The sequence below is a fragment of the Aquarana catesbeiana genome, linkage group LG05 (genome assembly GCF_042186555.1).
Source record: "Aquarana catesbeiana isolate 2022-GZ linkage group LG05, ASM4218655v1, whole genome shotgun sequence".
Taxonomy (NCBI): domain Eukaryota; kingdom Metazoa; phylum Chordata; class Amphibia; order Anura; family Ranidae; genus Aquarana; species Aquarana catesbeiana.
Genome location: NC_133328.1, coordinates 563,738,720 through 563,763,242, shown reverse-complemented (window position 1 = coordinate 563,763,242; position 24,523 = coordinate 563,738,720). Strand labels below are relative to the sequence as shown.

General features: G+C 44.2%; 1 protein-coding gene across 3 annotated transcripts in view; it reads right to left on the bottom strand.

Moving 5' to 3' along the window:
• Positions 1 to 24,523, bottom strand: part of SLC26A7 (solute carrier family 26 member 7) — a 105,615-nt gene that overhangs the window by 6,662 nt on the left and 74,430 nt on the right. For 2 of the 3 annotated variants that reach the window (XM_073631938.1, XM_073631939.1), the window contains exons 13-17: positions 24,350 to 24,463; positions 19,750 to 19,798; positions 15,272 to 15,366; positions 4,548 to 4,602; positions 4,377 to 4,471 (exon numbers count right to left, since the gene is read on the bottom strand). In XM_073631938.1, coding sequence (XP_073488039.1) covers positions 4,377 to 4,471; positions 4,548 to 4,602; positions 15,272 to 15,366; positions 19,750 to 19,798; positions 24,350 to 24,463 — 408 coding nt within the window. Of the gene's footprint in view, positions 1 to 4,376; positions 4,472 to 4,547; positions 4,603 to 15,271; positions 15,367 to 19,749; positions 19,799 to 19,906; positions 20,161 to 24,349; positions 24,464 to 24,523 lie in introns of those variants that run through there. The other variant, XM_073631940.1, reaches the window with a different exon arrangement.

The following is a 24,523-nucleotide window of genomic DNA, read 5'->3' as shown; positions in this document are numbered from 1 at the left end:
CTCAAAATCTGGCAAGAATCCAAGGCTCTACCTAGCCTTGTGACAAAGGCTTGTAATGGAGTTGGAAATGTTTTCTTGGTACATATTAGGCCCCCTAATTCCAATTGAGCACCATTTGAATGCCATGGTATACCCAAATATTTCTGCTGACCATGCACCTACAGTATACCCAAGTGACTAATTCTAGCATGACAACGTTCAATGTCATAAAACCTTATTATCTCAGACTGGTTCCACAAACATTGACTTTTGTATACTTCACTGGCTGCAACACCCCCAAATCTGAATCCAATACAGAGCCTACATAGCAGTAGGTCAAGGAAGGTAAAAAATGTAAAGTCAGCACTTAGCAGAAAAAGAAAGGAAAACAGCAGCTAGCATTGAAAGGTCAATAAACCAAACCTTCCCAGTAAAATAGTAAAAACAGTGCTGTTCTCAAACACAACAAAAAATAAAATAAAAAAAACTAGGCCACAAAACATAAATATATCAAGGAAAGAATCCAAGTGAATAAATGGTTACTGTCCCTTTAAATGTCATGGGACAATAATGTGTGAATAATATATGTGCAATTCAAAAGCAAAAACCAATAAATAATATCTGTCCCTTTAAATAACATGAAGCATTAGTGTGTAAGTAATTGCTTGTTTTGCTTTTGAATTGCACATATACCATTCACACATTATTGTCCCATGTCACTTAAAGGAGCAGTAACCATGTATTCACTAGGATTCTTCACTTGATATATTTATGTTTTGTGACATCGTTTTTGTTGATTTAATTTATTATTGTGTTTGAGAGGAGTATTATTTTTACTATTTTAGGTCAAGGGAGGGCTCAATAGAGCAACCTGAAGCACCTTACGTGTAAAATTGGCATCAGATGAGACCTGAACATCCACATCCAGGAAGGCCCCTATGGTCTCTCACAGCACATATTATATTGAGTTAGTGGTTAAAAAAAAAAAAAAAAATTGGAATGGTACAGAACAGGAGAAAAAGAGGGTAGAACAATGTCCCAGTTAAGGCAGAAGAAGGAAACCATTTTAGGAAGAAACAATCTTGTTCTTTAAAGGCTCCTTACAGGATAAGGCCACTATCTCAGAGACCCGCCTCGCAGAGGTGATAGCAATGAGCAAAAACATTGAGTGAAAAAAGTTGAAAATGGGAAAATACAGGATAGGCTTGAAGAAAGTCCTCTGAAGTGCCAAAGCAACCAAGCTCTCATGGTGTAACTGGTGTATGCATAGTGATAGTCATGTACGTGGCACCCTTCACAATGCCCTAACTAGGGTAGGAGAGGCCAACAGACTCTGAAACTAAAGAGGCAGGGCTTTGATTTGCACCTTGATGGCGTTCAAGGCCAGATGTTGGTCCAGATAAGACTAGAGAAAAGCACAGGAAGTAGGATTAAAGACTGGAGTCCAACATGGCTCCCTACAAAGCAGGAGCAACAGTTGGGAGATGCACAACACTGAAAGGCAGAAAAGAGAGCACAGAGTGTTTGTGTGTTTGTCACTTTCCACCCAGCGGATGACATCAGCACTCAGCAGAGGCATCGTTAGGAGGTGGCTATTGGAGCTATAGCCCCGAATCTGGGGCCCGTAGCCCCGAGTCTCTTGCCACAGAGGTCCCTGCCTAACCAGCGGGCCGTGGCCTCTCTGCAGCCTGGCCGCACATGTGGCAGGTGGGCTGCATGAGAGAGCCAGGCAAGCCGATGAGAGAAGCGAGCAGGCGGACGAGCAGAGATGACATGATCTCTCTCCGCCCGCCCCCCCCGCATCACCACTCTCCTGCCCTTACACAGAACCGATGTGTCCCATCTGGTCTATTCATTGGCGGAGCTTTCCTCGCATAAACGGTCTCCCAGCAACCCCTGTGTCCTGTGACAGCTGCTTGTGATCCTCCTCTGATGGTTTCTTCAGTCCATTCTTCAGTGGAGCAATTCGTGGATAAGTGGGATATGGTGGCTCCTGACTTTGACCTGAGGACTGCTAACAGGTATCCTATCTCACACACACTCAGATTCCCTGGGCCTGGTATCCCTGGTGTGTGCAGTGTGGCTCTCTGTCTCAGTGCCAGGAGACCTGCTGAGCCATCCATCTGGGGATCCTAAGTTCTGCACACACATAAGAGCAACCTAAATTTGATATTGGGTTATCATTGTTTTTAATAAAGTAAATTCTCTTCTTCTTCTTTTTTTTTATATATTTTTTTTTATTTATTTGAACTTTGGCTACCTTGCTCTTTCTGCAGTTCCTGTAAAAGCTCAATCTATGATGTGGACTCTACTGCTTGCAGTGACAAATGCCTTTTTTATACGAGTTTGTGAACTGTAACATTTCAGTGGTGTTATTCACGGACTTTAATTTTATTTATTTAATTATTTATCTAATTAATTGTCATCAATTCAATTTAATTGATTTATTGCATGTATTTGTTTTATTTAATTTTTTTTGTTTTTTATTTATAATAAATAAAATATTTTTTTAATTTTTTTTATTTATTTAAATTTTTTTCTCCTTTTTCGTTTGTAAAAGTTTTTTGCTGGCTGAGAAGTAACTTTAACTGTAGTTTTGTTAGCAGCGGGCCTGTCATGATCTCCAAATTGTAACCTTATCATTGCCGGTGTCAACGGCAGCTGCCACCATGGCTCTGACTCTACCCACCGCCCAGCTGTGAGTCATTTAATATTACAATGTAACAGTAGAAATAATGCACTTCAATCACCCTGACACCATAACAACCATAGTGTCGTGATGATTGAAGCGCGTCCCCCCGCCCGGCCTGCAAAAAGGTTGGTGACCACTGTTGCTGGCGCTCAGTCCCTCAGATCTAACCCTTCCATTGTAGAAACCAGCAGATAGCAAGAATTTTAATTGAGCCCATTGGTGAGATAGATCCCAGTGCTCAGCCCAATTGTCCTGCTCAAAGAGTGAACCTTCAGAGCAATGGCAAGTGCTGAGGCAATGCCAATAGCTCTGGACCAGAAAATAGCTCTATAGCCAACTTAATATCGCCTCATGCAGATTCCATTTCTTCTTTACAGTAAGAGCTGTAAAAATCTGGAATAGACTCCCTCAAAAACTTGTTCTGGCCAGCTCAGTAGATTGTTTTAAGAACAGTTGGATGCATTCCCAAATACATAAAATATAATGGGACACTAATTCTTATAGGTAATAATGCCAGGGGTAATTGATACAGGGAATATCGGATTGCCTTCCAGGGGTTCAGGAAGACTTTTTTTCCCCCCCAGTGGAGCGAATTGGACCATCCTTTATTGGGAGTTTTTTATTGCCTTGCTTTGGATCAACGGTGGGTATAGGATAGTGTATATGGAGGTTTTCTATTGTGTGGATTTTTTTAATTGGTTGAACTAGATAGACTAGTGTCTTTTTAAGTCTAACTATATAATTATGAGGATAGGCCACCAGATAGCTGCTGTTATAGCATCAGCTTTGAAGTGATGAAGAGAAGACTATTGACGAGGAGAAAAAAAGGAAGAAACAATTGCTACCTGCAAAATAGTTAGACTTTTCCTAACAGAGAAGAAAAGACCACCATACTCTTAGGACACTAGCAAAAAGCTGAGGCATGCTAGTTGTTGGAGGGGTTATCCTGTGTTGATCTACAATTTTGTTTGCCCAGTGTCCAATTAATCACTTAATGGGGGAGATTTACTAAAACTGGTGCACACAGAATCTGGTTCAGCGGTGAATAGGAACCAATCACCTCCCAACTTCAGCTTGTTCAGTTAAAGTGATTGTAAAGGCAGAAGGTTTTTTATCTATGCATTAAGATAAAAAACCTTCTGTGTGCAGCAGCCGCCCCAGCACCCCCTAATACTTACCTGAGCCCCATCTCTATCCAGTAATGTCCATGAGTGCCTCAGCTGTCCTGATTGGCTGAGACACAAGAGCAGTGCCATTGGCTCCTGCTGCTGTCATTCAAAGTCAGTCAGCCAATAGGGAGAGAAAGGGCCGGGCTGGGCTGCGGCCCTGGGTCTGAATGGACACACCGAGCTGTGGCTCAGTTTGGGTGCCCCCATAGCAAGCTGTTTACTGTGGGGGCACTCAACAGGAGGGAGGGGCCAGGAGCACCAAAGAGGGACCCGAGAAGAGGAGGATCAGTGCTGCTCTGTGCAAAACCACTGCACAGAGCATGTAAGTATAACATGTTTGTTATTTTTAACCTAAAAAAAAAACAAGACTTTACAATCACTTTAAGCTTTGACAATAAAACCCAGAAGTTGATTGGTTACTATGAACTGCTGCACCAGATTCTGTTTGCATCAGTTTTAGTAAATCTCCCACCCTGTATCCCTCAATGAATGAAAAATAATTCATGTGGCATAAATATCTTATATAAAAAACATACCTTTTTTATGAAATGCAGCGCGCTCTTTAGAGAGTTAAAGAAAATCTGCTCATCCGCTCCACAGTTGCAGTAATGAAGGGACTTCCTTAGTGATTCTGTAAAACAAATGCAGCTAATTTCCCATATAAAAAGAAATCATACTCTTATATTGTATCATATATTTGTACATACCACAGCAGCCTAAGAACATCACATCTGTTCCCTGCTTTTTTAGATCTGAGCAAATCTGCAAAATATATGTAGAAGTATGAATGAATGCTGTGAACAAGGCTGTATGCCGAAACGCGTCAACTGTTTTTTGATTTTGACCTTTATGTAGCAAATAAAGATTTTCATGGGATTCTGGAGTTGCCTGATACATCTTTTCTTGGATATGTAGAAGCATATTTAACCACTTCAGCCCAGGAAGATTTCACCCCCTTAATGACCAGAGCATTTTTTGCGATACGGCACTGCATCGCTTTAACTGACAATTGCACAGTCTTGCGACGTTGCACCGAAACAAAATGGATGTCCTTTTTTTCCCCACAAATAGAGCTTTCTCTTGGTGGTATTTGATCACCTCTGTGGTTTTTATTTTTTGCGCTATAAACAAAAAAATACAACTAGACAATTTTTTTAAAAAAGCAATATTTTTTACTTTTTGCTATAATAAATATCCCCAAAAAATATATAAAAAAAAAGAAATTTCTTCCTCAGTTTAGGCTGATATGTATTCTTCTACATATTTTTCGTAAAAAAAAAAAAAAAAAATTGCAATAAGCATATATTGATTGGTTTGCGCAAAAGTGATAGCGTCTACAAAATAGGGGATAGATTTATGGCATTTTTATTATTAATTTTTTTTACTAGTAATGGCGGTGATCTGCGATTTTTATCGGGACTTCGACATTGTGGTGGACAGATCGGACACTTTTGGGACCAATGACATTTATACAGCGATCAGAGCTAAAAATAGCCACTGATTATTGTGTAAATGTCACTGGCAGGAAAGGGGTTGAACACTAGGGGGCGATCAAGGGGTTAAGTGTGTTCCCTCAGTGTGTTCTAACTGTAGAGGGGATGGGCTACCACTGACATGACAGATCACTGCTCCCGATGTCAGGGAGCAGTAAATCCCTGTCATGTCACTAGGCAGAACAGGGAAATGCATTGTTTACATAGGCACTTCCCCGTTCTGTCTCTCCTTGTCACAATTGTGGGCCGCGGCAGACATCAAGTCCGTGGGATCCGTGGGCACACTCCTGCGGTGCACAGTGGGCGGGCGCACGCTGCTGGAGGCGCGTGCGTGCCCGCTATTCTGCTTTTGCAGACTGACGTATGGGTACGTCAGTTTGCGCAGGAGTGCCATTCTGCCGACGTATATTGGCTTGAACCGTTCGGCAAGCTTTTAAACAGAGTGTATGTGAGAATGAGAAACTTAGAATTGGTAATAACCAACTCCAATCTCAGCTCAGCTCCCTCCAGTTCTCCCTCTTATTGGGCATCATTATACTCAGAAGATTAACCCCTTTGCGCCTAAGTATATAACAAATTTAAATGCCTAAGCACAATTTTGAAACTTTGATGTGTTAGTAAAACTGTACACAAAGTTGGAGGGGCTTTTAAACTAGGTGTTGGGGTAGGGTTCAAAGGAAGTGACAGCCAGCAGTGAGCAAAGGACAGAGGGTAATAGTGGAGTCAGTAGTGACAATATAGCCGTAACGTCTAACCCCGGGGTGAATGAGTGGTCAAATCACAAACAAAGCATGAGAAAACTTAAGGAGAAATGAATATGTACTCATACAACACTGAGAGGAGTATACACAAATGCCCGGCGCCTAGCTAACAAAAAAGGAGGAACTGGAACTGCTATTACATGAGGAGGACTTTGTAAGAATATCAGAAACTTGGTTTGACAGCTCACACAACTGGCTGGCAAAGGGGTATTTCTTGTTTTGGAAGGTCAGGGAAGGTAGAAAAGGGGGAAGGGTGTGTCTATATACCGTATTTATCGGCGTATAACACGCACTTTTTTCCCCTTAAAATCAGGGGAAAGTCGCAGGTGCGTGTTATACGCCGATCCCCTGAGCTGCACAACTCAAAAATCGCCGACCGCGATTTGAAAATGGCGCCGCCGGCGCCGAAATACACAGAGCCGGTCCTCGGCTCTTTCCGGCAGCTCTCATTCATTTTCGGCTCCACTCGTAGTCCCAAGCGGAGCTATCCCAACCTACTCGGCTAGGTTCGGATAGCTCCGCTCGGGACTACGAGTGGAGCCGAAAGTGAACGAGAGCCGCCGGAAAGAGCCGAGGACCGGCTCTGTGTATTTCGGCGCCGGCGTCGCCGTTTTCAAATCGCGGTCGGCGATTTTGAAGACAGGGGATTGAAGGCTGCACTGGGCAAGGCTGCATTGGGCGAGGCTGCACTGGGGGAGGCTGCACTGGGGGAGGCTGCACTGGGGGAGGCTGCACTGGGGGAGGCTGCACTGGGGAAGGCTGCACTGGGGAAGGCTGCACTGACATGGCTGCACTGACGAGGCTGCACTGACATGGCTGCACTGACATGGCTGCACTGACAAGGCTGCACTGACAAGGCTGCACTGGGGAAGGCTGCACTGAGAAGGCTGCACTGAGAAGGCTGCAATGATGGGAATTTAAATGTAAGTTTTTTTACCCTTCAACTTCACTCCTAAAAGTTTTTTTTCCTTAAAATTCCCTCCTAAATTGGGGTGCGTGTTATACGCCGGTGCGTGTTATACGCCGATAAATACGGTATATCAAAAATAATGTAAGGGTGGTAGAGAGGAGTGACATTTGTGAATGGAAAGGAGAGGTGGAATCTGTGTAGGTAGAACTCCAAAGAGAAGAAATAAGTGGAAAATTAATAGTGGGGGTATGTTACATTGCCCACATAAAAGACGATGAAGGGAGGATGGTTACAGATGACACAGAGAAAGCAACTGTAAAGGGGAATACTTACCATGACAATATTGTTATTAGCACATCACAGGATGTACCCTCGTGGCTAACAGAGGCTGGAGTCAAGGAAAGACTAGATAAGCTCAACACAAATAAATCACCAGGACCAGGTGGCTTACAACCAAGAGTCCTCAAAGAACTCAGTAAGGTTATAGCTAGACCATTGTTCCAAATCTTTGCTGACAGCATACTGACAGGCATTGTACCAGCTGATTGCCAAAAAAAAAAGCCAACGTGGTACCAATATTCAAAAAAGGTCATAGACATATTCCTGGAAACTACAGGCCAGTCGGCCTAAGATCAATAGTAGGTAAATTATTGGAGGGGATGATAAGGGACTATAGCCAAGAATTTTCTGAAAAAAACAGTATCACTAGTAATAATCAGCACGGCTTTACGGGTTTATGAAGGGTCATTCTTGCCAGACCAATCTATTAACATTCTACAAGGAAGTGAGCTGCCATCTAGATAGGGGGAGGCCCGTGGATGTGGTGTATCTGGATTTTGCAAAATAAATCGATACAGTTCCCTATAAAGGCTTAATCTACAAGCTGAGGTCTGCAGGCCAGTCAGCCTAACATCAATAGTAGGTAAATTATTGGAGGGGATGATAAGGGACTATATCCAAGAATTTGCTGAAAAAAACAGTATCATTAGTAATAATCAGCATGGCTTTACGGGTTTACGAAGGGCCATTCTTGCCAGACCAATCTATTAACATTCTACAAGGAAGTGAGCTGCCATCTAGATAGGGGGAGGCCCGTGGATGTGGTATATCTGGATTTTGCAAAAGAAATCGATACAGTCCCCTATAAAGGCTTAATCTACAAGCTGAGGTCTGCAGGCATGGACCATAAGGTTTGTTCTTGGATAGAACTGTTTACAGAGGCTTGTCCAAAGGGTAGTGATAAATAACATGTACTTAGACTGGTCTGGAGTGGTAAGTGAGGTACCACAAGATTTGGTCTTGGGACCAATGTTGTTTAATTTATTCATAAATGATATAGAGGACACTAGCCTAATGCCAGTTTTTGCAGATGACACAAAAATAAGCAGGGCAATAACTTCACAAAATAATGTAGTAGGCAACTACATGGCAAATGGGGTGTTATGATGAGAAATGTAATGCACTTGGGGGCTAAAAACACAAATGCAAACTACTCTCTAGGGGGAGAACCTCTGGGGGAATCAAGGATGGAGAAAAATCTGGGGGTCTTATTGGAAGACAGACTGAGCAATATCATTCAGTGTCAAGCTGCCGCTACCAAAGCCGGCAGAATATTAGCATGCATAAAAAAGAGGATATACTCCAGAGATAAAACTATAATCCTGCCACTTTACAAAACTCTGGTTCGGCCACATAAGGAGTATTCCGTCCAGTTCTGGTAACCAGTCTTCAGAAGGGATGTGCTGGAGCTAGAGAGAGTCCAAAGAAGGGCAACGAAATGAATTAAGGGGATTGGAGGACCTCAATTAAGAGGAGTAACTACAAGCATTAAATGTATTCTCTCTGAGAGAGGGGACATGATAGCGATTTACAAATACTTCAATGGTGATCACAGCATATTCAGTCTCAGGGAGTGTAAGAGGACATGTGGCCACACAATGAGATTGGAGGAGAAGCAGTTTAACCTTAAGCTGCGCAGGGGGTTTTTCACTGTCAGGGTGGTAATGCTGTGGAGCTTTCTTCCACAATTGGTGGTGTCAGCGGGAAGTATTGATACTTTTAAAAGACTCTTGGACGTGCATCCTAAAGAACACAACATACGGGGATATGGGAAAGGATTATCGACACTGACACACGTACACCTACACAGGTTGAACTGGATGGACTATTGTATTTATTCTACTATGAATAAAACCATTCATAACAGTTGTGTTGACACTGAGATCATGTGAGCGCATAGCGATCACATAACATCTCAGCCACTCAAAGCAGCCAGTTACCACGATCCGCAATCTGCTGTGTCCACTGGGGGAGTGGCTAGGCAGTAGGCATGTGCTAAGCGACTTAGGGGTATGTGCCTGTGCCACCCGCCCACAGGAAATGTACTGTGGGCAGGCGGGAACCAGTTAAGTACTGAGATTAATAATCAGAGGAAAAAATAAGTACAGAACTACTGAATGTTTTCATTAAAACATATTTTATAAATGATAAAAAAACATAACTTGGCCATTAATGTGTATGGCAAAATCTATTGCATGCAGGGAACGCAACAGGTGTTTTATTCAGAAATTTTGTATATCTCTTCCTTATTTCAATGCAATGTGTAGACAGGTTAAGCTCTTCCTGCTATGTGGCCTACTTAAGAGTGTGTCTCTTTTAAAGTGGTTGTAAACCCTTACAACACACTTTTTGCTACAGGTAAGCCTATAATAAGGCTTACCTGTAGCTACCCTGGATATCTCCTAAACCTGCACGGTTTAGGAGATATCCACTGTATTAGCATGTGCCGACATCATTGGCACATGCGCACTGAAGCAAACTGAAGCAATGGCACGTACGTGCCGTTGCTTCAGCTAGACCGTGCCGTTACCAACGGCTCCCATGCGCATGCGCGGGAGTGACGTCATTGTGGCTCCAGCCAATCACAGCGTCGGAGCCCGCGATACTCGGAAGTAATTCTGGGAGCAATGTCGCCGGCCGGAGCAGTGAATGAGGACCGCTGGGGAGGGCTTCGATCTAAGGTAAGTAATACATAATGAGCTAATATGCTATGCATACTAGCTCATTATGCCTTTGTCTTGCAGGGTTTTTTTTTGTTTGTTTTTTTTTTATCTTGGGTTTACAACCACTTTAAATCCTTCTAAGAAGGAGAGTGAGGTCATTTCTGTCACGGAACGTCCCACACTCTGCTTGAGTGCTTCCGTCAGTATACCGCTTCCTCGCAGTCTGACTCTAGATATCAGATATTCCAATCGCTCACAAAGCACAAAACAAGACGAGACTTGTTTCACTGCTAACATGTTTTATTATCACACAGACACAACAGAGAAAATAACTCAGAGACTCCCCCCCCCCCACCCTTGGAAAAGAGGGCGGGTTAAACTGTCTGAAGACAATGGACACACAGGTCAGGTGTGTTCAAACTTCTCCTCAGTAAACAGTCTTATCAGCAGGGGGCTGCTGGAGGAATCCCCCCTCCCTTCATAGAGATACGCTTCCCAAATGATCACAGCAAAGAGTCCACAACAGAATGAGACAATATACAATATTTACACATATACACGATTGAGTCTGATTAGTACAGATCAGACTGGATTTCTCATTCACCTCGCAAAGAGTATTGTTCCCTTCAAAATCCAGGGCCCATAATCAAAAGGCAAGAGGGCTGCATTCAGTCCTCTCCAAAAGCCTCTGCCCTGGCTAGGTCTGTCACATTTCTCCCCCTTTCGGCAGGAGACTAACACAGGAGGAGACCCCAGAAAGGTTGACTCCAAAGTTAGTCCATAGTTCCAGTCCTCTACTGCCTGTACCCACACAGTACCCCAAACAAATTGTTCCAAACAAAGCATTACTCACCCAGCCAACCTCTGCCTCTCTCAGAGAACATATCTGCCGCTGGGGAGAGGCCTGGACTGGCCCTTCTCCCTGGAGTCCTTTCTGCCGCTGGAGAGAAGACAGGGGGACTGGGCTCACGCCGTCATGCTGTTGGGGATCTGGGGAACTTTGGCCCTGATAGCAGCTCTTCTGCTGGAGGCTCATCAGGTTGTTCTTCCTCAGCAGAAAAGTCTATCAAGTCCCCTGTCTCTGCAACTGGTGTCTGGGGATAGAGGTTCACCATCTCCTGTCCATGGAACCCAGAAGATGCTATTGGTGCTGGGCAGAGGTTAGCAGAGCTCTGCCCTGTGGTCATCACTTCAGCTTTGGGGATGGCAATCTCCAGATTTTCCACTGCTGATTCTCTGCCATGCTGCTGGACAGGCACATTCCTCCATCCAAGATCATCCCATGCAGAAACAGGATCATCAAGGTCAGTCAGCACTTGCTGCATCCGCCATAAGACCTCCGCCTCCATAGCTGCGGGGTCAGGTTGGCAAAGCACACTTTTACTCTGCCACATTGCCAACTTTTCGGTCAGGATTTCAGGGTTGTCAACTGGTATTTCCTAATAGTCCCAGGCAAAGGGAGCCCAGCCCTGGCACTGAGCAACGTCTAGCAGCCATCTGTAGGCGATCTCCAGCCCCCATTCCTGAATGGCCAGAAACTCTATTTCTTCAAGTGCCCAATGCACTTCCGAGATGTTCAGTAGCCCTTCTCTGAAATCCATGATTTCGTCCAACCGCCACTCCAAATCACTCCCAAAGTTAGGGTCCCCTGTCAGCTTCACATACAACAGTCCCAAGCCACCGTAGCTTAAGCCTTCCATTGGGCTGTCATCCGCTATCCAGGGACATGCTTGGGATACATGCCACCGGAGGGCTCTGTAGCTCTCATCCAGCTTCATCTCTGCCCAGACCAGCCTGCTTAATTCAGCTGTCTCCCAAAAACCGCACCCGCAATCCGTACTGCGACCAGTAGCTTTCCTGGATGGAGGGGAGAACTTTTCCCTGGTGTCGACGCTCATGGGCTAGCGCTTCTTTCCAGAGCTCACAGCGAATAGAATCACACCATCCCAGCAGGACCTGCTCTGATACTGGTCCTCTGTGCTGTATCTGCATCTCTCGCAACCTCCTTCTGAATTCCTCCTCCATGGCGGCTGGTATCTGTACCTCTCCTCTCCTGCTATCCGGACCTTGGATCCAGGTGGAAGTTTGGATGTCCCAGACTGCAGGAAGCGTCCCGCTACTTGCCACCAATGTCACGGAACGTCCCACATTCCGCTTGAGTGCTTCCGTCAGTATACCGCTTCCTCCCAGTCTGACTCTAGATATCAGATATTCCAACCGCTCACAAAGCACAAAACAAGACGAGACTTGTTTCACTGCTAACATGTTTTATTATCACACGGACACAACAGATAAAATAACTCAGAGACTCTCCCCCCCCCACCCTTGGAAAAGAGGGCGGGTTAAACTGTCCGAAGACAATGGACACACAGGTCAGGTGTGTTCAAACTTCTCCTCAGTAAACAGTCTTATCAGCAGGGGGCTGCTGGAGGAATCCCCCCTCCCTTCATAGAGATACACTTCCCAAATGATCACAGCAAAGAGTCCACAACAGAATGAGACAATATACAATATTTACACATATACACGATTGAGTCTGATTAGTACAGATCAGACTGGATTTCTCATTCACCTCGCAAAGAGTATTGTTCCCTTCAAAATCCAGGGCCCATAATCCCATAAAAAAGGCAAGAGGGCTGCATTCAGTCCTCTCCAAAAGCCTCTGTCCCGGCTAGGTCTGTCACATTTCTCCCCTTTCGGCAGGAGACTAACACAGGAGGAGACCCCAGATGGGTTGACTCCAAAGTTAGTCCATAGTTCCAGTCCTCTACTGAATGTACCCACACAGTACCCCAAACATATTGTTCCAAACAAAGCATTACTCACCCAGCCAACCTCTGCCTCTCTCAGAGAACGTATCCGCCGCTGGGGAGAGGCTTGGACTGGCCCTTCTCCCTGGAGTCCTTTCTGCCACTGGAGAGAAGACAGGGGGACTGGGCTCACGCCGTCATGCTGTTGGGGATCTGGGCCGACTGCCCAGCATCCCTGGGGTATACAGGTGGGGACTGAAGCCCCATCCACCGACACCAGATCAAGCTGCAGTTGTGAGGTGATGACTGCATTCTCTCCTTGAATCCTGATCTGCAGCTCGCGATAGACTGTCACCTCCTCACCCTGGGCCTTCACAATTGCTGCAAGTGTGGGGCAGAGGTCTTGGACCCTTTGTCTGGTTGCCACCACTTCTGCTGGGGGTTTGCTAGGTGGTTTCTCCTCTACAGAAACGTCTATTAAATCCCCAGTCTCTGGAATTGCTAAAAGTGTGGGACAGAGGTCTTGGACCCTCTGTTCAGATACCAGATCTTCAGCTGGAGAAGTTTGTTGTAACTCGATAGATGCTGCTGGCAGAAAATCACATTTCTCTGTCAGTGTTGTGGGAGAAAGGCCGACTACCTCTTCTCTCAAGAAGGCCGAAGCCACTGTTGGTGCTGAGCAGAGCACAGTGAACTTTGGCCCTGATGGCAGCTCTTCTGCTGGAGGCTCATCAGGTTGTTCTTCCTCAGCAGAAAAGTCTATCAAGTCCTCTGTCTCTGCAACTGGTGTCTGGGGATAGAGGTTCACCATCTCCTGTCCAAGGAACCCAGAAGATGCTATCGGTGCTGGGCAGAGGTTAGCAGAGCTCTGTCCTGTGGTCAGCACTTCAGCTTTAGGGATGGCAATCTCCAGATTTTCCACTGCTGATTCTCTGGCATGCTGCTGGACAGGCACATTCCTCCATCCAAGATCATCCCATGCAGAAACAGGATCATCAAGGTCAGTCAGCACTTGCTGCATCCGCCATAAGACCTCCGCCTCCATAGCTGCGGGGGCAGGTTGGTAAAGCACACTTTTACTCTGCCACATTGCTGACTTTTCAGTCAGGATTTCAGGGTTGTCAACTGGACAGGCACATTCCTCCATCCAGAAACTCTATATCTTCCAGTGTCCAATGCACTTCCGAGATGTTCAGTAGCCCTTCTCTGAAATCCATGATTTCGTCCAACCGACACTCCAAATCACTCCCAAAGTTAGGGTCCCCTGTCAGCTTCACATACAACAGTCCCAAGCCGCTGTAGCTTAAGCCTTCCATTGGGCTGTCATCCGCTATCCAGGGACATGCTTGGGATACATGCCACCGGAGGGCTCTGTAGCTCTCATCCAGCTTCATCTCTGCCCAGACCAGCCAGGGCCCATAATCAAAAGGCAAGAGGCTTGCATTCAGTCCTCTCCAAAAGCCTCTGTCCCGGCTAGGTCTGTCACAACTTCCTTCCTGGCAGGATTTCTTCTATAGCGTGGGAGGAGTTAGCAGAGGAGGAGAAGAGCCCTGGCCACGGGAACGGTAGCCATGAGGTGAATGGTCACCCAAGAACTGTACTTTATCCTGGGCCCCCCTTTAGCTGGCCCTGACTGTACATCACTTGCCTCAGAGAAACTCTCCACAGCAAATGTGTCTGGAGCTTGTCGTGGAACTGTGTTTTGCCCAAGGTCTGTTTGATTGTTATATACTGCGAATCTTCAGTAGACAATACATTTATCTGCATGCGGCCTCTGTGTGAGTTCTTCAAGTAACGCGGTAGATGGAGTAGGAGAGTACAGCTACAGTGATGCCACATAGCTGCCGAGCCATGGGAGATGTGGGCCAGCATCCTGATACCCATGGGATTGAGAGAGTACAGCCATGCAAGCAGGAGGGTGGGCAGAGGATCGGGTCACTGTCCGCCACCCGCACATCAAGATGAAGAGAGCATGAATACTACAGAGCAAGATCTGGTATGCCCAGGAAGATTAGTCTAATCAGACTTGTGGTTAGGGGTGCTCTGGCTGCCGCTATAGCCACGAATAGGAAGGCCATCATTTGCTAACAAACAGGTTATCTTTAATGCTGCTGGAACCAGCTACATATACTTACCTTTCCTTAGCTCTCCTGTCGCTCTGTTGCTTTTGGGTGCTAAGAGAGCAAACCCTGTATCAATTGCCAACTTGGAATATATTTAGAGCTGTCCCCATGTTACAGTGTTGGGTGCCTGAGCCGCCAATCACTAAGTACCAGTGCTGTCATAATGGGAGGAAAGGAATGGGTCACATGCTTCCCGATACCCAAAAGCATGAAACGCCCGCTGGCTGAAAAGGCAGCAAGAGAGTGAAGTGAAAGTGAATATGTGTTGCTGGCTGGACTGCCATAAAAGAAACCTGCATGGGCAAAGCAAAGGTTCACTTTATGTTTCTCCCTATCATATACTGTATCTCTAAAAGCCAATCTGATATCAGTTAGACAATGCTAGAAAGTACCTGAGCGAGAGAAGAGACTCCCGTAAAATCAAAAAAGGAAATGCCTTTGCAGTTCAAAATCAAAGTCTTTCTGCCTCCTCTATCTGGGCTCATTCCTATTAGAAGCAAAAGTAAAGTTAATGGAATCATTCCTAAAAAGTAGGATTAATGATCATTTAAATACACACAATGTGCTGGCCTGTACTGAGAGCAGATCATGTCAGACTAATCTGATTGAGCACCAGCCGCCACTGGACAATATAGGAGCAACATCAAGATCACCACACTGCTCTCTTCTTCTGCACCTTCACTGTTTGTGCAAAAACACTGCAGAAGAGCCTGACTGCCTTCTTGTGCTCAAACTCTCCGTTCCAAATCTTGTTGTACAGGGGATTATGGAAGGAACATCTGCAAATTGCATGTGAACATGTATTTAAAGTGATACTAAAGTCTTGTTTTTTTTGTTTAAAAATAACAAACATGTCATACATACCTGCTCTGTGCACACAGCAGTCCAGATCCTCCTCTTCTCGGGTCCCTTGCTGGCACTCCTGGCCCCTCCCTCCTGCCGAGTGCCCCCACAGCAAACAGCTTGTTATGGGGCCACCAGAGCCAGGCATCTGCTCTGTGAGTCCATTCAGACATGGCTTGGCGCCCGCTGCAATGTCTCAGCCAATCAGGAGGTAGAGTCCTGGGCAGCCAAGGTTCTCATGCAACATCGCTGATGGGGCTCAGGTAAGTATTAGGGGGGCTGAGGGGGGGAGCTGCACACAGAAGGTTTTCTTATCTTAATGCATAGAATGAATTAAGATTAAAAAACCTTCTGCCTTTTAAAGCGATATTAAACCCAAAACCAAAAATGTAATGTATTGCAATTTACCAATCATTAAATGTGGTGGCTGCAGTAGCTTTGTTCGTTTAAGCTATTTTTCCCTCTGTTTTCACCTGGTGATCTGACCAGTTTTGTATTATAGTGCCTACACTCTGGATGAAGGAGAAACAGAGACACCCTTGGATAGAAGCATTGTCAGTCTGGGAGGAGGAGCATGTTAGATGCACTAGCAGGTTTAGATACACTAATAAATTGAAGCCAAATTCCAGCTCACACATCATGAGCAGTTACAGCAAACAGTTGTTTTCCTTTAGGGATAAAGGTTTTACATGAATAAATAAAAGATGATCATTGTAAGTATCCCTATCAGAGGTAAATCATTTGCCTCAACACTCCAACTGCTACATCTTCAGGACGGCTTGTTCTGTTGAAAAAGATCAGGCTTACTGGCAGGATCACCAGGTGAAAATAAAAGAAAGAAAGCCTAAAAGAAAACTAATGCATCCATCACATCTAAGAATTGGTAAGCTGCAATATAATAAATGTTTGCTTTTCTGTTTAATAAAGCTCCTGTTTTGATAATATGTATCTAGCACTTGGTCCCATTCTGATTGATGGCCCTGTTGTCCTCTAAACAGACCTCTATATGCCGGCTGTATCTCTACTCCCCTCTGAAGCCCAAATTATGGGTGTTCCTGTGCGGGTAGGTACAGCCAGCACAAAGCCTCTTTTTACACTGAATGATCTGTTATTATTATGAATGAATAATCAGTGCCGCTTGTTCATTCATAAAAGATCATTCAGAGTTTTGGCTCTGTTTAAAGAATCTGCCCTGTGTGCACAAGCAACTGCAGATATATTACACAGAACCACAACCCTGAATGCTCTTTTACTATTATGAATGAACAAGCAGCATTGGTCATTCATTCATAATAATGACAGATCATTCAAAGCTGCGTCTCTCTGCGTTCGTCTTTCTCTCTCTCTCTCTCTCTCTCTCTCTCTCTCTCTCTCTGTCTCTCTCGACTGCTTGTACTCATACACAGCCCAACTGACGGTTTACAGAGGACTGCAGCGCTGTGTGAGCTTCCACAGTTTATCAATGAGTGATCAATGTTGGGCCTTTGCCTTGTATAACACACCTGAGATTGCTGATCGCTCACTCACAAAACTGAAAGATAGCCCTGATAGACACACAGAGCTACAGACTGTGTGATCTTCTTTTGTCCAGCCCCCTGCTGCCATAAACCAGAGCTGTTAATCAAAAACCTGTCTCCCTTCTAGCAGCGTTGTTGGATGGAGCAGAAACTTATCCAACCATGCTGCTTAGAAAATAAGGGATTCATTTGAACAGGACAAACTTGCACATGCATGAAGCATCTTCTTTATTGAAGAACTTTTTATTACTTGAAATCTTAATATAAAGATTAAGGCTGGGTTCACACTAGTGCGAATTGGAATGTGGGTTTCGCCTTATCCAATTTGCACAGCAGGAGATTGTGACAAGCTCTTTATGGAGTTGGTTCGCATATCTCCACAGTGGTTCCGGTGTGATTTGCACAGGAGTCCTGTCTTTTTGTCAAAGTCAGGTGCGAATTCAGCCAAAAATTTGGGCTGAACTCGGACCTGAAACGGTGAACGAGGACACACTGGACTCCTGCTGTGAGCCGCTGCGGTCTCATATATGAACCCAGCCTGAAACAGAAAAAAAGGCCTTTTCTTAGAATATAGCTGAACATGTAGCACTACACGGGACTCTTCATGGTTGACCACTTTGGCGCAGTTCCCCATATCTATTTACGGACTTTTCCATGAGTTCTTGGCTGAACCCCTCATCCTTCATTCATTGTAGCCATTTTCTTGTATATTGACTATGATGAAAGTTCAATTTTGTACTCAACTTTGCTACTTTATAATGTTTTTATAGTTACTTGAAATCTTAATAAAAAGATTGAAACATAAGAACTTTAGGTTTTAAACTGCATAAGAATTTTATTCTTGCAACCCTTTACCAAAACTACTTACATAGCTGCTCAGGAGCAGAGCCTGCTATACCCACACATTTTGTTGCAGTAGTAACACTAAAACCCCCTGGAAATTGCCCAGATAGCCCAGAGATTTAAAAGAGCCGCGTGTCGATCCAGGCATCTTTTCCGGGTCACAGGCGTGCTTAGTTAGGTCTGTTCAGAGTTTCAGCAGCTGCTGGTTTGATTGTTTCCTCTGTTTTCCAGAGAGCAGTAGAATTCTCTGGAACATAAGTGTGGAGCAATGCATATAGCAGCATGAGTATTTATACAGCCCTGGCCAATCCCAGAGAGGGTGGCCTTGAAGGCTGCTGGGAGTCTATATAAGTACTTTGAGACAAATAGCTGCTGGGTCTTTTCCTTCAGGAGAGGAACACAGCCTGGAGGACTTGATGCCCACCTAGGCAGCGCTGCCATGTGCTTGCTGTTCGTGAGGCCTCAGCTGGGCTAGCTGAGGGGCCTGGATGCTAAAGCTACAGAGAGCTGACTGAGAGGCTGTCATATGAATATCTAGTCTGCTTTCACTGGAGAAAGGTGTTGAATAGATGTTGGAAGGAGGCAACCAACTGTCCCTGGACAATTGTGAATATAGACTTCTGTGAAAGATGTTAGAGACTTTTGGGCTGCTGCTGCCACCACTCTGGTGGTCATCTGTGTGTCCGTGTAAAGGGGACATCAGCTTGTGTCCTGAAGAGCTCAGTCTATCTAGTTCTGTGTAGGGACTCTACTCTTGTTCCTCAAATGAAGAAGCTTTTCCTCTTTTAACTGCTTCTACTACAAGCCACTGGTGCGCTACAGGACCATTCATTTTGAATGGCACCTTAATGCATTAAGGCAACACACTTGTGCTGCAATGCGTTACATTCCAGAGAAAAGGTCAGATTTTAGCTGCAATGGGATGTGCTGGCAGCCCATATAAAAGCTTGCCTCTTTAATAACAAGTTAGCCAATAAAGAGTATCACTTAAAGGGTAACTCCACTTTCCTGGGGAAAAAATAGCAAATAAAAAAAAAATATATATATAGTATATACAATTGCGACTCAAGTCATATTGTAATTGAATGTTATTAAAAATGACCTTTCCTTTTCAATGTGCAGAGCTGTTATTTTCTGTAAAATGCAACATGGCTACCTGGAGGTGTTCTGTACACAGGATGTCTACAGAACACCCCCAGCTATGTCATTTCCTGCTTGTGTGATTGGCTCACTGATTTTCCCAGAAGTCTGCACTAAGATACAAGTCAGATTTCCTGCATCCCCTGCAGCAAAAATGTAATTTTTGGTGAGATATTCCCAATAGGAAATCACGTCTAAAAGGATGCAGACCCTGCAATTTTCCTCATTAGAGCCCTGCAAGTGCAGCAGCTGATTTATAATTATAAAACCACTCCCATTAGATTAACTTTTCACATGGGCACAGACAAACACACAGGGATTTCTTTAAAATAACAAAAGGTAGGAATCTTCAACAACGTTTGTTAAAATCCTTGTAATGTACATATATTACCCGGAGGGGAACGATTTTTTTCCAACAAAAGTGGAATTACTCTTTCACTTCAAACTTTTCACATTTATCGATTCCTAACACAGTACTAAACTACTACTGTTATAATCTACTTTCACATTTTAGAAATGCAACTTACCACCACAGCTTTCATTAGACATTGGAATTAGTAAAATGTCTCCATTGTGCTGAAATACAGTACAGACCAAATCATAAAGGACAAAATGTTATACATAGTTATGTTGTGACAGAAAAATCTTATGTTTTATGTCAAGGACAATGAAGGGCAATATAACAAAGCTAATATATGATTATAATCAATATATTCAACAATAAAATGATATTGGTTCAAATTTTACCACTTCAGCCCCGGAAGAATTGGCTGCTCAATGACCAGGCCATTTTTTGCGATACAGCACTGCATCGCTTTAACTGACAATTGCGTGGTCCTGCGACGCTGTACCCAAACAAAATTGACGTCCTTTTATTCCCACAAATAGAGCTTTCTTTTGGTGCTATTTGATCACCGCTGCGTTTTTTATATTTTGCACTATAAACAAAAAAAGAGCAACAATTTTGAAAAAAACACAATATTTTGTACTTTTTGCTGTAATAAATAGCCCCAATTTATTTTTTTTAAAAAAGCTAATTTTTTCCTCAGTTTAGGCCGATATGTATTCTTTTACATATTTATGGTAATAAAAATCTCAAAAAGCATATATTGATTGGTTTTCTCAAAAGTTATAGCGTCTACAAAATAGGGGATAGATTTATGGCATTTTTATTATTATTTTTTTTTACTAGTAATGGCGGCAAACTGTGATTTTTTTCAGGACTGCGACATTATGGCGGACATATCAGACACATTTTTGGGATCATTGGCATTTATACAACGATCGGTGCTATAAAAATGCACTGATTGCTGTATAAATGTCACTGGCAGGAAAGGGGTTAACACTAGGGGGCGATCAAGGGGTTAACTGTGTTCCCTATGTGTGTGTGTTCTAACTGTGGGGGTGGGGACTGACCAGAGGAGATGACAGATTGTGGTTCCCAGCTCGTAGAAACGTACGATCTCTCTCCTCTCCTCACAGAACTGGGATGTGTGAGTTTACACGCACACGTCCCTGTTCTGCCTCTTGTGTCCGCATTCACTCGTGGCCAGAGGTCCTCACAACCGCCGGTCACGAACATCGGCACCCCCGATGTGCAGCGGGCGCACGCGCCTGCTATCCCACTTAAAGGGACCCAAGTACAGCTACGACTGTTCACAGGAGTATAATGACAGCGGCTGGTCGGCAAGTGGTTAAAGAGACTGTGATGTTATTACCACCTTGCAGGACACCCACTTTTGACACTTTGCAAATAATGCCTTGGAGGATCCCATGACTTGCATATGGTGTAAAGAGATTTACAGCTTCCTATACCTTCTAGCTAACAAAACTCTGACATTTGTTTACATCATGCTTTATTGATATGAATGTGCTGGTCCTTCCTTATTCTATGCAAAGCTTAAAGTTTTGGCATTTGATAAACTTAAAGCACATCTAAACCCAAAATAAAAAATGTATATGTATATGTATATGTATATAATGTATATTGCAGTTTACCAATCCCTAAATTTGGTGACTGCATTCATTTTCTTTTTTAGTCTTTTTTCCCTTTATTTTCATTTGGTAATCTGGCTGGTAGCACACTTCCTATCCAGGATGTCTCCTGTGCCTATAGAAGAGCAATGGACACATTCTTGGATAGCAGCATTATCTGGAGAAGGCTGTGTCAGGTGGACTAGTAGATTTAGATACAACAAAGTAAATCCTAACTCCAGCTAACACTTTTTAAGAAGTTACAGAAACTGTGTTTTTGACTTAGGGGATAAAGGTTCTAATTAAATGAATAACAACCAACCTTTGTAAGCACTCCTGTCATAGCTCCCAACTGTCCCTGATTTGGAGGGACTGTCCCTGATTTGGACCAATGTCCCTCTGTCCCTCATTCCTCCTCATTTGTCCCTCATTTTGGTCTGACTTATATAGTTGTATATAAAATGCACTTTTATTTATCAAAAAGTGTTTTCCAGCGCGAAACCTTTTATCTAAATTCAAAATTGCTGCATTTGTAAATGTTAAAAGCCAATATAAAGAACAGGAGTGGCAAAAAAAAGTCCTTGTGGATTTAATTAATTTTTTTTTTGGGTTAATTCTCCTTTAAGGGGGTGTGTTTGGGGCGTGTCCTATGCCTAAATACGTTTGCAAGTAGGTGTCCCTCATTCCCATCTCAAAATGTTGGGAGGTATCATCCCTGTCAGTGGTATATGGTTTATCTCAACCCCGTAATGACACTTTTGACAGTTGAAAAATAACAGATGTACTGGCTAGATCACCAGGTGAAAATAAAGGGAAAAAAGCCTGAAAAGGAAAACTAATGCAGCCACCACATTTAAAGTGGATGTAAACCCTCACATACAGTATACCCAGTGAATTGAACAGCCTCAGATGATACGCAGAGATGAAACAAATCTCCCTACATAAGTTTTACTTGTATATCTGCTGCCTTCAGCTTGCTATATTCTTTAGCCACTTCAGCCCCAGAAGGTTTTACCCCCTTAATGACTAGGCCATTTTTTTCGATACAGCACTGCGTCACTTTAACTGACAATTGCGCGGTCGTGCGACGCTGTACCCAAACAAAATTGATGTTCTTTTTTTCCCACAAATAGAGCTTTCTTTTGGTGGTATTTGATCGCCTCTGTGGTTTTTATTTTTTGCACTATAAATAAAAAAAGACTGACAATTTTGAAAAAAAAAAAAATATTTTTTACTTTCTGCTATAATACATATCCAAAAACAATGTAAAAAAAAATAATTTCTTCATCAATTTAGGCCAATATGCATTCTGCTACATATTTTTGGTAAAAAAAATCCTAATAAGCGTATATTGATTTGTTTGCGTCTACAAAATAGGGGATAGATTTAGGGACTTTTTTTTAATTGTTATTACTGGTAAACATGGCGATCGGCGATTTTTAGCGGGACTGCAACATTGTGGCGGACAAATCTGACCCTAAGTGACACTTTTTGGGGACCAGTGACACCAATACAGTGATCAGTAAAAAAATGCACTGATTACTGTATAAATGACACTGGCAGGGAAGGGGTTGACAACAGGGGCGATCAAGGGGTTAACTGTGTTCCCTGCAAGTGTTTTCTAACTGTGTGGGGGATGGACTGACAGGAAGAACACAGATCACTGTTCCTGATTACTAGGAACAGAAGATCTCTGTGTACTTCCCTGTTAGAACGGGGATCTGCCTTGTTTACATAGGCAGTTCCCCGTTCTGCCTCTCTGTGGAACGACTGGATCTGCGGATTGGCTCTCCCTCAGTGCAGCGGAGGGGAGGGAATGCAAAAATCTAATTCAGGGGTCCCCAACCCTGGGGCCGTGTCCTGTTTGCAGCCTGGCTGCGGAGGCTGCACTGTCTGAGGTACGACGGCGGTGGGAGAGCAGAGCGATGACATCATCTCTCACATCACTGCTGTTCCCTCTTCACAGCGGGACGTTACACTGTTAGAGATATAGCGGGTGAGCAGAAAGATCATCTCTTACCACCCGCCCACATCACCGCTCTTCCACCCACATAGCGGGGCCGATACACAGCTGGAGGTGAGACGGGGGAGCAGAGAGATTAGATCATCTCTCACCACCCGCCCTGCATCACCACTGTTCTCCCTCACTCGAAACCCACCACTCCCACCACTCCCACCACTCCTGGCCTGCCTCTGTGTTCTGTGGACTAATGCGCATGCCTATGCTGTCACCACTGCAGTGCCAATCTGCTTCTGGTGGCATGTGACAAACCACATCTGGTGGCAGGTAATGTGACAAGTGACAATTCACATCTGGTGGCAGGTAACGTGGCAAGTGACAAACCGCATCTGGTGACGGGCGACATGGCAAGTGACAATCCACATGTGGTGGCAGGCAACGTGGCAAGTGACAATCCACATCTGGTGGCAGGCAGCGTGGCAAGTGACACACTGCAACTGGTGGCAGGCGACATGGCAAGTGACACACTGCATCTGGTGGCAGGCGACATGGCAAGTGACACGCTGCATCTGGTGGCAGATTCTGCATTATGGTGAGTTGAACTATTTAATTTTATATTACAATGTAATAATATTTATTTATTTATTTCAGGTACTTATATAGTGCCGTCAATTTACGCAGCGCTTTACATATACATTGTACATTCACATCAGTCCCTACCCTCAAGGAGCTTACAATCTAAGGTCCCTAACTCACATTCATACATACTAGGGACAATTTAGACAGGATCAATTAACCTACCAGCATGTCTTTGGAGTGTGGGAGGAAACCGGAGTACCCGGAGGAAACCCACGCAGGCACAGGGAGAACATGCAAACTCCAGGCAGGTAGTGTCGTGGTTGGGATTCGAACCAGCGACCCTTCTTACTGCTAGGTGAGAGTGCTACCACCACACCACTGTGCGCTTCAATCATCCTGACATCATATCAACCATGGTGTTGTGATGATGTGGTGATTGAAACGCTAACACCAGCTATTTTCCCGACAAGTTGCCAGCGAAAAAACTGTTTTCTTCCACAATGCCAGTCCCCAGTCCCAAAAAGGTTGGGGACCACTGGTCTTATTTATAGGGGATCAGGGAATATTCCACTTGTGAAAATTACACATGCTGTTAAATCATGGACATTCCTCACCTGATTGGACTCCCTTGCTGTACTAGGTTTCTGGTTGACTTTCTGGATATCACTGCAGAATTTTTTGGCAGTGAGAAATAACAGTGGTGAACCAATAGAGATCACTTTATAGTCCTATAATAAACAAATAATTGTCTTTTTTTAGTTATTGTGGCTCAGGGAGAAAAAGCTAGT